At 41.2% G+C, this 13,499-nt stretch overlaps 1 protein-coding gene across 1 annotated transcript in view; it reads left to right on the top strand.

The window, feature by feature from the left end:
- Nucleotides 1–13,499, top strand: part of LIPG (lipase G, endothelial type) — a 50,844-nt gene that overhangs the window by 26,637 nt on the left and 10,708 nt on the right. Inside the window, exons 6-7 of the mRNA XM_070743576.1 lie at nt 7,460–7,702; nt 10,856–10,976. Coding sequence (XP_070599677.1) covers nt 7,460–7,702; nt 10,856–10,976 — 364 coding nt within the window. The remainder of the gene's footprint in view (nt 1–7,459; nt 7,703–10,855; nt 10,977–13,499) is intronic.

Raw genomic sequence — 13,499 nt, 5'->3', positions numbered from 1 at the left:
ACAATCAGGTTACCTGGGCAGAGCAGGAAAAAGTGAGGTTGATAATGGAATGCATAGGGCTTTAAACACCTAATTAAAAAACCCAACTTAGAATAGAATAGAATAGAATAGTAGAGTTGGAAAGGACAACCTTGAAGCTCATTCTATTATTTATTTTTTAATTTTTTTAATTTTTAATTTTATTTATTTATTTATTTATTTATTTTTATCTATCTATCTACCTATCTACCTACCTACCTACCTACCTACCTATCTATCTATCTAAAAAAGAAAGAAAAGATAAGGCCAAAAAAAATGTCTTAAACACATATAGTTTCAGTATCCACATTCCAGAGGGATGTGAAGCCATTTCTCCAAACCGTCTTCAGTTCTCCAGGAATAGCAACAAAGACCACATATTCTAACCTTTTATTTTCAAGAAAAGGCATCCAACTCAGAGGGATTTTTTTTTTTTAATGTGTGGACGATTTTTGTCTCTCTCATTCTTCCAATCCCAAACCACCGCGCTTCTCAATTTAACTCTGGTTAAATTGTATTATTCAGAACAGATTCTTGAATTCGGGATGAGGCAAGTCATTCTTCATCTTCAAAATGTGGTGGCTTCTCAAAAATTTGAAAATCCTGCCTCCATTGCTGTGCACAAACTCTAGAGTTTAGAACTTTAGGAGATTTCCAAGCAATGACTTAGCACTTCTTTAATTCTCATTTTACATAGAGACATAGAAACATAGAAGTCTGACGGCAGAAAAAGACCTCATGGTCCATCTAGTCTGCCCTTATACTATTTTCTTTATTTTATCTTAGGATGGATATATGTTTATCCCAGGCATGTTTAAATTCAGTTACTGTGCATTTATCTACCACGTCTGCTGGAAGTTTGTTCCAAGCATCTACTACTCTTTCAGTAAAATAATATTTTCTCACGTTGCTTTTGATCTTTCCCCCAACTAACTTCAGATTGTGTCCCCTTGTTCTTGTGTTCACTTTCCTATTAAAAACACTTCCCTCCTGGACCTTATTTAACCCTTTAACATATTTAAATGTTTCAATCATGTCCCCCCTTTTCCTTCTGTCCTCCAGACTATACAGATTGAGTTAATTAAGTCTTTCCTGATATGTTTTATGCTTAAGACCTTCCACCATTCTTGTAGCTTGTCTTTGGACCTGTTCAATTTTGTCAATACAGTAGTCCCTCGCTATACCACGCTTCACCTACTGCAGCTTCACTTCATCGCGGGTTTCTGAGGAAGTCGATCAGCAGATTTAAACAGCCCGCCGAACTCGATCGGCAGGTTTTTTTTAAAAAAAAAATCTAAAATTGTAAATACTGTACTGTATTTAAATACTGTATCTAAAATAAATACTGTGTGGGAAGGGTTTATAAACACTTAAAACAATGAAAACTTACCAAACAATTACAATATAAATACTTAAATAAGTACTATCAGTCGATAAATTCCCCATCGCGGATTTCACCTATCGCGGCCAGGTCTGGAACGTAACACCAGCGATAGGTGAGGGACTACTGTATCTTTTTGTAGGTGAGGTCTCCAGAACTGAACACAGTATTCCAAATGTGGTCTCACCAGCACTCTATATAGCGGGATCATAATCTCCCTCTTCCTGCTTGTTATACCTCTAGCTATGCAACCAAGCATCCTACTTGCTTTCCCTATCGCCTGACTTCACTGTTCACCCATTTTGATACTGTTAGAAATCTCTACCCCTAAATCCTATTCTTCTGAAGTTTTTGCTAACACAGAACTGCCAATACAATACTCAGATTGAGGATTCCTTTTGCCCAAGTGCATTATTTTACATTTGGAAACATTAAACTGCAGTTTCCATTGCTTTGACCATTTATCTAGTAAAGCTAAATCATTTACCATATTACAGAACCCTCCAGGAATATCAACCCTATTGCACACTTTAGAGTCATCGGCAAATACGCAAACCTTCCCTACCAAACCTTCCCCTATGTCACTCACAAACATATTAAAAAGAATAGGACCCAGCAGTGTTCCCTCTAATTTTTTTGGGGGGCGGGCGGAAAAGTATAGTGTCTGAGCGGCAGTCCCTTCGGGACTGGGCGGCACAGAAATAATAAACAAACAAACAAACAAACAAAAAACAAACAAACAAACAAAAAACCCACTCTGTTTTGCCTCAGAGAATTTCAAAATAAAATACTGTACTGTGTGTCTATAACAGTGAGCTCATAATAGGGCAACTCTATCAATATCAAAATGCCACTTAAATAGTTGAGCTAGTTTCAAACTAGATTTTGATTTTCTTTCTCTCTTCCTTACTCCCATTCTTTTTCTTTCTCTTTTCCTTCCTCTCTTTTTTCTATCTGTTTCTCTCTCTTCCTCTCTTCCTCTCTCTCTCCTTCCCTCTCACTCTTTCCCTCTCGGCTTCTGGGCAGGTTTGGAAAACTCTGAGTTGATGATGATTTTTAAGTGAGCGATTGCTCACTGCTCAGCTTAGAGGGAACTATGGGTCCCAGAACAGACCCTTGTGGCACACCGCTTGTAACCTGTCTCAGCTCAGAATACTTGCCATTAACAATAACTCTCTGATGTCTACGCTTCAGCCAGCTGCAAATCCATTGAACTATCCAGGGATTAGGTCCAATCTTCACTAATTTATCTATCAGCTCTTTATGTGGAACCATATCAAACACTTTGCTGAAGTCTTTTGATGATTTTTTTTGGTCAGAACCAGTTGTGCATAATTCTCTAATTAAACACACCACTCCTTGTGCAGAAGACAATATATTAAAAACAAAGCTGGCTGAAATTTGTACAAAAACACAGGTGGATGCACCTTAAATAAGCTTCGGATATGATGCAAATGCATTATAAGTATATCTCAACAAATACAATTGATATTTATTTTATTTATTTATTACTTAGATTTGTATGCCGCCCCTCTCCGAAGACTCGGGGCGGCTCACAACACGTGGAAACAAATCATAAATAATCTAAACAGATTTAAAATATTTAACGATTTAAAAAAGACCCCATATACTAACAGACATACACTCAGGCATACCATATATAAATTAAACATGCCCAGGGGAAGATGTTTCAGTTCCCCCATGCCTGACGGCAAAGGTGGGTTTTAAGGAGTTTCCGGAAGGCAGGAAGAGTAGGGGCAGTCCTAATCTCCGGGGGGAGTTGGTTCCAGAGGGCCGGTGCCGCCACAGAGAAGGCTCTTCCCCTGGGGCCCGCCAACCGACATTGTTTAGTTGACGGGACCCGGAGAAGGCCCACTCTGTGGGACCTAATCGGTCGCTGGGATTTCCATTGTTAAGTGAGACAAGTTGTTAAGTGAGTTTTGCCTGATTTTACAACCCTTCTTGCCACAAATATTAAATGACTACAGTTAAGTACAAAAGGATGTTGAGACTCTAGAAAGAGTGCAGAGAAGAGCGACAAAGAGAGTAGGGGAGTGAAAGCTAAAACATATGAAGAATGATTGCAGGAACTGGGCATGGCTAGTTTAATGAAAAGAAGGACCAGGGGAGATATGATAGCAGCGTTCCAATATCTCAGGGGTTGCCATAAAGAAGAGGGAGTCAACCTATTCTCCAAAGCACCTGAGGGTAAAACAAGAAGCAATGGGTGGAAACTAAACAAGGAGAGAAGCAGCTTAGAACTAAGGAAAATTTCCCTGACAGTTAGAACAATAAACCAGTGGAACAGCTTGCCTCCAGAAGTGAATTCTCCATCACAAAGGTTTTTAACATCATATTGGATAACCTTTTGTCTGAAATAGAGTTTGACACCCCTGTGTTAGGCTTAATTGGCAAAGGAATCCACCCACATCTGAGTAACTCAGAAGCTCAACTTCACAATGCTTCCCAAATAGTGGGGTGGGGTCCTCCTGAAGGGGGAGCATGACCCTGGGGGAACATGTCTTTTTTTGCCACAGGAAGTAGGGGTTTTTTGCACTGAAAAATAGCACAGCACACAGAGCAGGAGATATGAAGCGCAGATAACAAATCCTTAAGAGACACCATGGAAAACTATTTAACAGGGATGAAAAGAGAGGAGGAGAGAGACGGAGATCATGAGACAAACGTAAGTCCCCCGAAAGCTAAAACGAGGAAATATGACGAAGCGTATGTAGTGCTTGGCTTCACTGTGACTACGGTGGGAGACTGTTGTGGTTAGCTCTGGCCCAGCTCCTGCCCCAAGGACTGTGGATGTGGGGGAGACATCCACATGCCGCAGGCCTGTTTTGCTCCCGGTGGAATCTGCTGATGAAGGCTCCTCTGACGAAGAAGACACGAGTGACACGGAGGAGGAGAGTGTGGCAGACAGCTCAGAAGGAGATCAATTATCTAGCTCCTCCTTGGATTCAGAACAAGAGTTAATGATACAGCCACGCATGCGGGGAGCGATGCATAGGCAACAACAACTGAGAGATTATTATCAAAGAAAATGAGGCCACCTGTGGTTGGGTGGGGCTGTGGTAATTAGTGAGGCTGCTATAAATAGCAGCTTGTAGGTTTGGCCATTGTGGAGGATTATCTGATCATTGTGTTTCGTGCCTGCTTTGCTGACTTGTGTTTCACTTTGTGAAAGAAGAAGGACTGTGAATTGCCTCACAGCTGCAAGATAAGTATCACAGAACTGATAAGGGACTTGTACCAATTACCAGTTTGTTTGGAGACGAGTGCTCTTTGCTATACCTAAAGAGGGCTTAGGTTAAGTGAATTTTCATTATAAAGAACATTGTTTTGAATTTTCAAATGTGTGTGTGTCTGAAATTTGTACCTGTGAATTTTTGGGAGGAGTCTACCAGAGAGCCCGACAGAACAGAGACGAGGGAAGACCGCTATATTTACTGTGTCTAAAAATGTTGGCAGTGGACAGCATGAAGCCCAATAAATTAAGGTGTCACTTAGACATAATACACCCCGATCTAACTGATTTTGAGTTTTTTCAGCGAAAATGTGCTGAATATTGCAAACAATCATCCCGGCGGGGAGTTGGAGGGCGTGAAATGTTTACTTCTTCTGGGGGGCGGGCGGGGAGCATAACAGAAAATAATTGAGAAGCCCTGTTCCTGGGAGGCATGATGGGATCAGTAGCTCCAAAATCCTGGAAGGATCCCAGCCTAGGAAGGGTTGTATTTAAGGGTTTCAGTTAGAACAATCTCCTGGAAGGACTTGAAACTACAACACACACTTTATAAAATGCAAATCCGTCATTTAAACTTCAGACATCTTTCTTGGGACTCTCACTCATGGCAATGGGGAGGAAAAATATGCCTGCAGGGCTGCTTGGCTAAGGAACCTGAAGCTTTGTGATCCTTGGCAGTCACTTGGAAAACTCCTGCCTCCCCGTTTAAAATGCAGCACAAAGCCATTTCAGTTTATGAAATGTTTCCAGCTGGTTCTGTGCCGTCGTTCTTATTTAAATGATATGTCTGTCCTTTGAATGTTGCACTGCGACATTCTTGGCGAGTGGCCTGGCTGATTCTTGGCCAAGCTGAGCTCGTGTTTGCGCTGCGCTCCAAAAACCGCCGAAAACCATAAATTTTGTTGCGGCACACAGGGAAAATGCTTCTCCCTTTTGGTTGAGCGTGAGAGTGCGAAATGGGCTCTTTTACATGGCAATTCAATTCAGAATAGAGCTGGAAGGGACTTTGGAGATCTTCTAGTATAGTGGTTCTCAACCAGTGTGCCGCGGCACACTAGTGTGCCGTGAGACATGGTCAGGTGTGCCGTGAAGCTCAGAGAGAGAAAGAAAACAAGAGAGACAGAAAGAAAGAAAGAAAGAGAGAGAGAAAGAAAGAGGGAGAAAAAGAGAGAAAGAAAGAGAGAAAGAGAGAGAGAGAGAGAAAGCAAGAGAAAAAGAGAGCAAGAGAAAGAAAGCAAGAGAGCAAGAGAGAGAGAAATAAAGAAAGAGAGAGAGAGAGGGAGGGATGGTGGGAGAGAGAAAGACATAGAGGGAGGGAGGGAGGGAGAAAGAGAGCAAAAAAGAGAGGAAGGAAGGAAGAGAGAAAGAAAGAGGGATGGAGAGAGAGAAAAAAGAAGAAGGGAGAGAAAGAGGGAGGGAGGAAGAGGGGTTTTTTTTTGTCCGAACTTTTTTTAGCCCCCCCCCCCCACTCAATGTGCCCCAGGGTTTTGTAAATGTAAAAAATGTGCCATGGTTCAAAAAAGGTTGAAAATCACTGTTCTAGTACAGTGGTTCTCAACCTTTCTAATGCCGTATAAGATGCACCTGAAAAAAGTGTGTCTTATACTCCGAAAAATACAGTATATTGGTTATATATAATTATGTATTGTATTGTATTGTATTGTATTGTATTGTATTGTATTGTATTGTATTGTTTGTTTGTTTGTTTGTTTGTTTGTTTGCTTACTTACTTATTTATTCATTTGTCCAATACACAAATACATAGGAAGAAAAATAGACATGTGGTAATATATATAAGGGTAAAAGTGAACTTAGAGGAGAGGATATATGAAAGGAAGAGAATATATATGATAAGTGAGAGAAAGGAAAGACAATTGGACAGGGGACGAAAGGAACACCAGTGCACTTATATACGCCCCTTACTGGCCTCTTAGGAACCTGGAGAGGTCAATCATGGAGAGTCTAAGGGAGAAATGTTGGGGGTTAGGGGTTGACACAATTGAGTCTGGTAGTGAGTTCCATGCGTCGATAACTCGATTGTTGAAATCATATTTTTTACAGTCAAGTTTGGAGCAGTTCGTATTGAGTTTGAATCTGTTGCGTGCTCTTGTGTTGTTGCGGTTGAAGCTGAAGTAGTCATTGACCGGTAGGACGTTGCAGCATATGATCTTGTGGGCAATACTCAAATCGTGTTTTAGGCGCCGTAGTTCTAGTCTTTCTAGGCCCAGGATTGTTAGTCTATTTTCGTAGGATATTCTGTTTTGAGTGGAGGAGTGAAGGGCTCTTCTGGTGAAGTATCATTGGACATTGTATTGTATTGTATTGTATTGTACTGTCCTGTCCTGTACTGTACTATACTATATTACATTACATTACATTGCTATGCTATGCTATGCTATGCTATGCTATGCTATGCTATGCTATACTATACTATACTATACTATACTATACTATACTATACTATACTATATTATATTATATTATATTATATTATATTATATTATATTATATTATATTATATTATAGATTGGACTGCCATTTGTCTGAAATTGTGTAGGGTCTCCTACTTGGGCCTACAATGACCTACAAGGTCTCTTCCAACATGAATGAATGAATGAAAGAATGAATGAATGAATGAAAGAATGAATGAATGAAAGAATGAATGAAAGAATGAATGAATGAATGAATGAATGAATATTCATTTTTTTGGGCTGCCTCTGCACACGGCTAGCTCATGTTTAAGTGATCATCTACTGGGACTCCAAGGTCCTAATGACTGACCGTGGTCCACCTCTCCCGCCCTCTAGAGATTGGAGACCTTGTGATATGCGAACACGAGCGGTCAGTGCACCTCTTTGTGGACTCGCTGGTGAACAAGGACAAGCAGAGTTTTGCCTTCCAATGCACGGATTCCGGACGCTTCAAGAAGGGCATTTGCTTGAGCTGTCGGAAGAACCGCTGCAACGGCATCGGATACAACACCAAGAAGATGAGGAACAAACGCAACAGCAAGATGTACCTCAAGACAAGGGCTGGCATGCCTTTCAAAGGTAAGGGGAATCTTATCTTACTACAGGTAGTCCTTGGCCTACAAACACAGTGGAGCCCAACATTTCCACGACTGAGAGAGACAGTCGCTGAGCGAGCTTTGCCCCATTTTATGACTTTTCTTGCCACTGTTGTTAAGTGAATCATTGCTGTTGATTTAGTTTTTTTCTGCATAAGTACAGAAAAAACAATTGCTGCCAACCTGCCTTCCATTGAGGACCTGTATACTGCCCGAGCCAAAAAGAGGGCTGTGAAAATATTTACTGACCCTTTGCATTATGGATATAAATTGCTTCAATTCCTACCCGCAAAACGACGCTATAGAGCACTGCACATCAGAACAACTAGATGTAACAACAGTTTTTTCCCCAAATGCCATCACTCTGCTAAACAAATAATTCCCTCACCCCTGTCAAACTATTTACTAAGACTGCATTACATTCTGATTCTGATTCTAATTTTGATTCTAATTCTGATTCTAATTCTACTTCTGTTCTATTCTTTTTTTACCCAAACGCCATCACTCTGCTAAACAAATAATTCCTCACCACCGAATGCCATCACTCTGCTAAACAAATAATACCCACACCACTGTCAAACTATTCACCAAGGCTGCATTACTACGACTATTAGTCTTCTCATTGTTCCTATCACCCATCTCCTCCCACTTATGACTGTATGACTGTAACTTGTTGCTTATAACCTTACGATTTATATTAATATTGATTGTTTCCTGATTGCTTACCTGACCCCTATGATATGAGTGTTGTAGCTCATGATTCTTGACAAATGTATATTTTCTTTTATGAACACTGAGGGCATCTGCACCAAAGACAAATTCCTTGTGTGTCCAATCACACTTGGCCAATAAAAGATTTCTCTTTCTCTTTCTCTCTCTCTCTCTCTCTCTCTTTCTATTTCTTTCTCTTTCTTTCTCTTTCTCTTTCTCTTTTTCTTTCTATTTCTATTTCTTTCTAAAATCATATGCTGCAACGTCCTACCTCTCAATGACCACTTCAGCTTCAACCGCAACAACACAAGAGCATGCAACAGATTCAAACTTAATATTAACCGCTCCAAGCTTGACTGTAAAAAATATGACTTTAGCAATCGAGTTGTCGAAGCGTGGAACTCATTACCGGACTCAGTAGTGTCAACCCCTAACCCCCAACATTTCTCCCTTAGACTATCCACGATTGACCTCTCCAGGTTCCTAAGAGGTCAGTAAGGGGCGTGCATAATTCCACTAGCCTGCCTTTCGTCCCCTGTCCAATTGTCTTTCCTTTATCTCATATATCATATATATTTTCTTCCTTTGATATATCTTCTCCTCTATTTTTATATCTTTTCTTTATATATAATACTTTATGTCTATTCTCTTCAATATGTATTGTGTATTGGACAAAATAAATAAAAAAAATAAATAGAAATAAAAAATAATAAAAATCCATCAGATACCATATTTATGTTGAATAAGAAAATTATACATATGCACTTTCCCTCTTCACGCAGGGGGAATGGGAAATTGAGCAGACTTTTTGGCTGAAACTAATTATTGGCAGTCCTCAAATTATGACCACAATAGGAAACAGCACTTGGGCGTCCTCCTCGATCCACAGCTCACATTAGAGAACCATCTTTCAGCTGTGGCGAGGGGGGTGTTTGCCCAGGTTCGCCTGGTGCACCAGTTGTGGCCCTATCTGGACCGGGACTCACTGCTCACAGTCACTCATGCCCTCATCACCTCGAGGCTCGACTACTGTAATGCTCTCTACATGGGGCTACCTTTGAAAAGTGTTCAGAAACTTCAGATCGTGAAGAATGCAGCTGCGAGAGCTATCATGGACTTTCCTAAATTTGCCCATGTCACACCAACACTCCGCAGTCTGCATTGGTTGCCGATCAGTTTCCGGTCACAATTCAAAGTGTTGGTTATGACCTATAAAGCCCTTCATGGCACCGGACCAGAATATCTCCGGGACCGCCTTCTGCTGCATGAATCCCAGCAACCAGTTAGGTCCCACAGAGTTGGCCTTCTCCGGGTCCCGTCAACTAAACAATGTCGTTTGGTGGGACCCAGGGGAAGAGCCTTCTCTGTGGTGGCCCCGACCCTTTGGAACCAACTCCCCCCAGATATCAGAGTTGCCCCCACCCTCCTAGTCTTTCGTAAGCTCCTTAAAACCCACCTCTGTCGTCAGGCATGGGGGAATTGACATGTTCACTCCCCCTAGGCTTATAAAATTTATGCATGGTATGCTAGTGTGTATGATTGGTTTTAATTTGTGGTGTTTTTTTAAATTAATTTAAATAATGGATTTGTCTTACATTGTATTGCTATTGCTGTGAGCCGCCCCGAGTCTGCGGAGAGGGGCGGCATACAAATCTGATTAAACTTAAACTTAAACTTATAAACCATCCCATGGTGCTTCACAGCACTCTGGGTGGTTTACAGTGTCATATATTTCCCTCCAGCAATCTGGGTCCTCATTTGACTGACCTCGGAAAGGTGGAAGTGAGTCAATCTCAAGCCAATCAGGATCGAACTCCTGGCAGTGGGCAGAGTTTGCCTACAATTGCAATAGCAATTAGTCTTACATATCACTTCACAGTGCTTTACGGCCCTCTCTAAGTGGTTCACAAGGTCAGCCTGTTGCCCTCAACAATCTGAGTCCTCATTTTACCAACCTCGGAAAGATGGAAGGCTGAGTCAATCTTGGGCCTGGTGAGATTCGAACTGCCAGATTGCTGACAGAAGTAGCCTGCAGTACCGCATTTTATTGGACAAAATAAATAAATAAAAAATAAAATAAAAAATAAAACATTTCCATTTCCATTATTAGAAATACCCTAATAAAGCAAAACTGGTTTCCCCATTGACCTTGCTTGTGAGAAGGCTGCAAAAGGGGATCACGTGACCCAGGGCACTGCAAGGGTCCTAAAGTGCCCCTGGGTCAAGTGCATGTGCAGAAGCCAAATCTTGCGTGCCCGCCTGCCGGACTTGCCTGTGATGGCCCCGGAGAGCGCACTGGTCGCGCCGAAGACGAGCAGCCCTTCACTCAGTCAGGTCCCCTGGCCCTCTGACCCTTGCGAGCCATGTCTTTTTATGTGGCCACAGATAGGCGACTCTAATTCTGGGGTTCTTTTTCTTTCCTCAGTTTTCCACTATCAGCTGAAGATCCATGTTTTCAGCTATAAAAGTCTGGGAGAAACCGAGCCAGCTTTTTCCGTGACCTTTTATGGGACCAGTGGAGATTCTGAACCTCTACCTCTGGAAGGGTAAGTGGAAATTTTTTAAAATAATCAGTCATTCTCGTTAAAGTTGATACAGAGGTACCTCTACTTATGAACTTAATTCATTCCATGACCAGGTTCTTAAGTAGAAAAGTTTGTAAGAAGAAGCAATTTTTCCCAAAGGAATCAATGAATGCAGCTGCGAGAGCAATCATGGGCTTCCCAAGGTATGCCCATGTTACACCAACACTCCGCAGTCTGCATTGGTTGCCAATCAATTTCCGGTCACAATTCAAAGTGTTGGTTATGACCTATAAAGCCCTTCATGGCATCGGATCAGAATATCTCCGGGACCGCCTTCTGCCGCACGAATCCCAGCGACCGGTTAGGTCCCACAGAGTTGGCCTTCTCCGGGTCCCGTCGACTAAACAATGTCATTTGGCGGGCCCCAGTGGCAGCCCCGACTCTCTGGAACCAGCTCCCCCCAGAGATTAGAACTACCCCTACCCTCCTTGCCTTTCGTAAACTCCTTAAAACCCACCTTTGTCGTCAAGCATGGGGGAACTGAGATATCTCCCCCGGACCTATTTAATTCAATTTATGTATGGTATGCTTGTATGTATGTTTGCTTAAATAATGGGTTTTTAAAATATTTTAAATTGTAAATTATTAGATTTGTCATGAACTGTTTTATTGTATTGTGAGCCGCCCCGAGTCTACGGAAAGGGGCAGCATACAAATCAAATAAATAATAATAATAATAATAATAATAATAATAATAATAATAATAATGTAAAAGCAAATAATGCATGCGATTGAGGAAACCACAGGTAGGGTGGAGGCCCTGTTTCCTCCCAGGAGACTCCTAGAGAGGTCCCATGGAGGCTTCTCCCCGCCTTTTCCGGCCCTGTTTCCTCTCAGGAGATTCCTAGAAAGGCCCCACCAAGGTTTCTCCCCACCGTTTCCTGCCCTGTTTTCTCCCAGGAGGTTCATGGAGAGGCCCCACGGAGGCTTCTCCCTACCTTTTCTGGTTACAGTTTCGGAGGCTCAGGTTTGTAAGTGGAAAATGGATCTTGAGAAGAGGCAAAAAAATCTTGAACACCCGGTTCTTATCTAGAAAAGTTCATAAGCAGAAGCGTTCTTAGGTAGAGGGACCACTGTATTTGGTTTTTTTTTGTAAGGTGTCCCCCTCCATGTTTTGTGGGTATAATTTGTTTTCTCTACTTTAAAACATGCCTAAATGGAAACACATATATCATTGTGTAACATATCTAATTGAATACACATGTAACACACATATCATACACATAAAACATCAATGCCTAACAACCTGTATATAAAATCTTCTTATATATATAAAAAAATAAAACGTCCTAAAATTCTATTTGCATTTCATATCAGTCATAGCGTAACTCCGTCTGTCTATCAAGTCAGCTAGTTAGAAAGAAAAAAACCTCATTTTAATCTAGATTTAAAAACAAAACAAAAAACCACAAAAACTGTAGAAAAAGTGACATATATCTTCTCCAATTCTAGCATTCATAAGCAGTGTTCCCTCTAATTTTTTTGGGGGGTGGGCAGAAAAGTATAGTGTCTGAGCAGCAGTCCCTTCGGGACTGGGCGGCACAGAAATAATAAACAAACAAACAAAAACCCCACCCTGTTTTGCCTCAGAGAATTTCAAAATACTGTGTGTCTATAACAGTGAGCACATAATAGGGCAACTCTATCAATATCAAAATGCCACTTAAATAGTTGAGGTAGTTTCAAACTAGATTTTGATTTTCTTTCTCTCTTCCTTACTCCCATTCTTTTTCTTTCTCTTTTCCTTCCTCTCTTTTTTCTATCTGTTTCTCTCTCTTCCTCTCTTCCTCTCTTCCTCTCTCTCTCTCCTTCCCTCTCACTCTTTCCCTCTCGGCTTCTGGGCAGGTTTGGAAAACTCTGAGTTGATGATGATTTTTAAGTGAGCGATTGCTCACTGCTCAGCTTAGAGGGAACTATGTTCATAAGTTTTAAACTTCTTTAAGCCTATGTGACATAATTATCCAATGCTGCCAACCTTTCCCTTTTTGTCTACCATCCTGTCTCTAGTTCTTTTACATTAATTTCAAAATGCTTATTTATTTATTTTATCTATTTTTATTTTCAAGCCATCCGTACAATTTTCCCCAAACTTTCTAAAATTCCAAATCTTCTTTATCTTTAATTTTCATTGTGAGTCTATTCATTTCAGCACAATCCATAATCTTCGTTAACACTTAACACTCTTTCTATAGGAATTCTATTTAATTTCCAATTTTGTGCGTGTGCAATTCTAGCAGCAGTCCATGTTTTGTTTCCCCAACTCTGTCCTAGGAAGAATTGGTAGATCCCCTGTTTTAAAGAGACGAACAGTCCAGAGCTGGAGTCTTCAACCTTTGCAACTTTAAGCCTGGAGGATTTCAACTCCCAGAATTTCCCCAGCCAGCTTGCTGGGGAATTCTGGGAGTTGAAGTCCTTCAGGCTTAAAGTTGCCAAGGTTGGAGACCCTGTGCTAGAGCCTTGGTAAGTGTTCTGCCTGGGTTCCCC

This window comes from Erythrolamprus reginae, chromosome 2, assembly GCF_031021105.1.
Source record: "Erythrolamprus reginae isolate rEryReg1 chromosome 2, rEryReg1.hap1, whole genome shotgun sequence".
Taxonomy (NCBI): Eukaryota; Metazoa; Chordata; class Lepidosauria; order Squamata; family Dipsadidae; genus Erythrolamprus; species Erythrolamprus reginae.
This window is presented reverse-complemented; position numbering and strand designations above follow the sequence as displayed.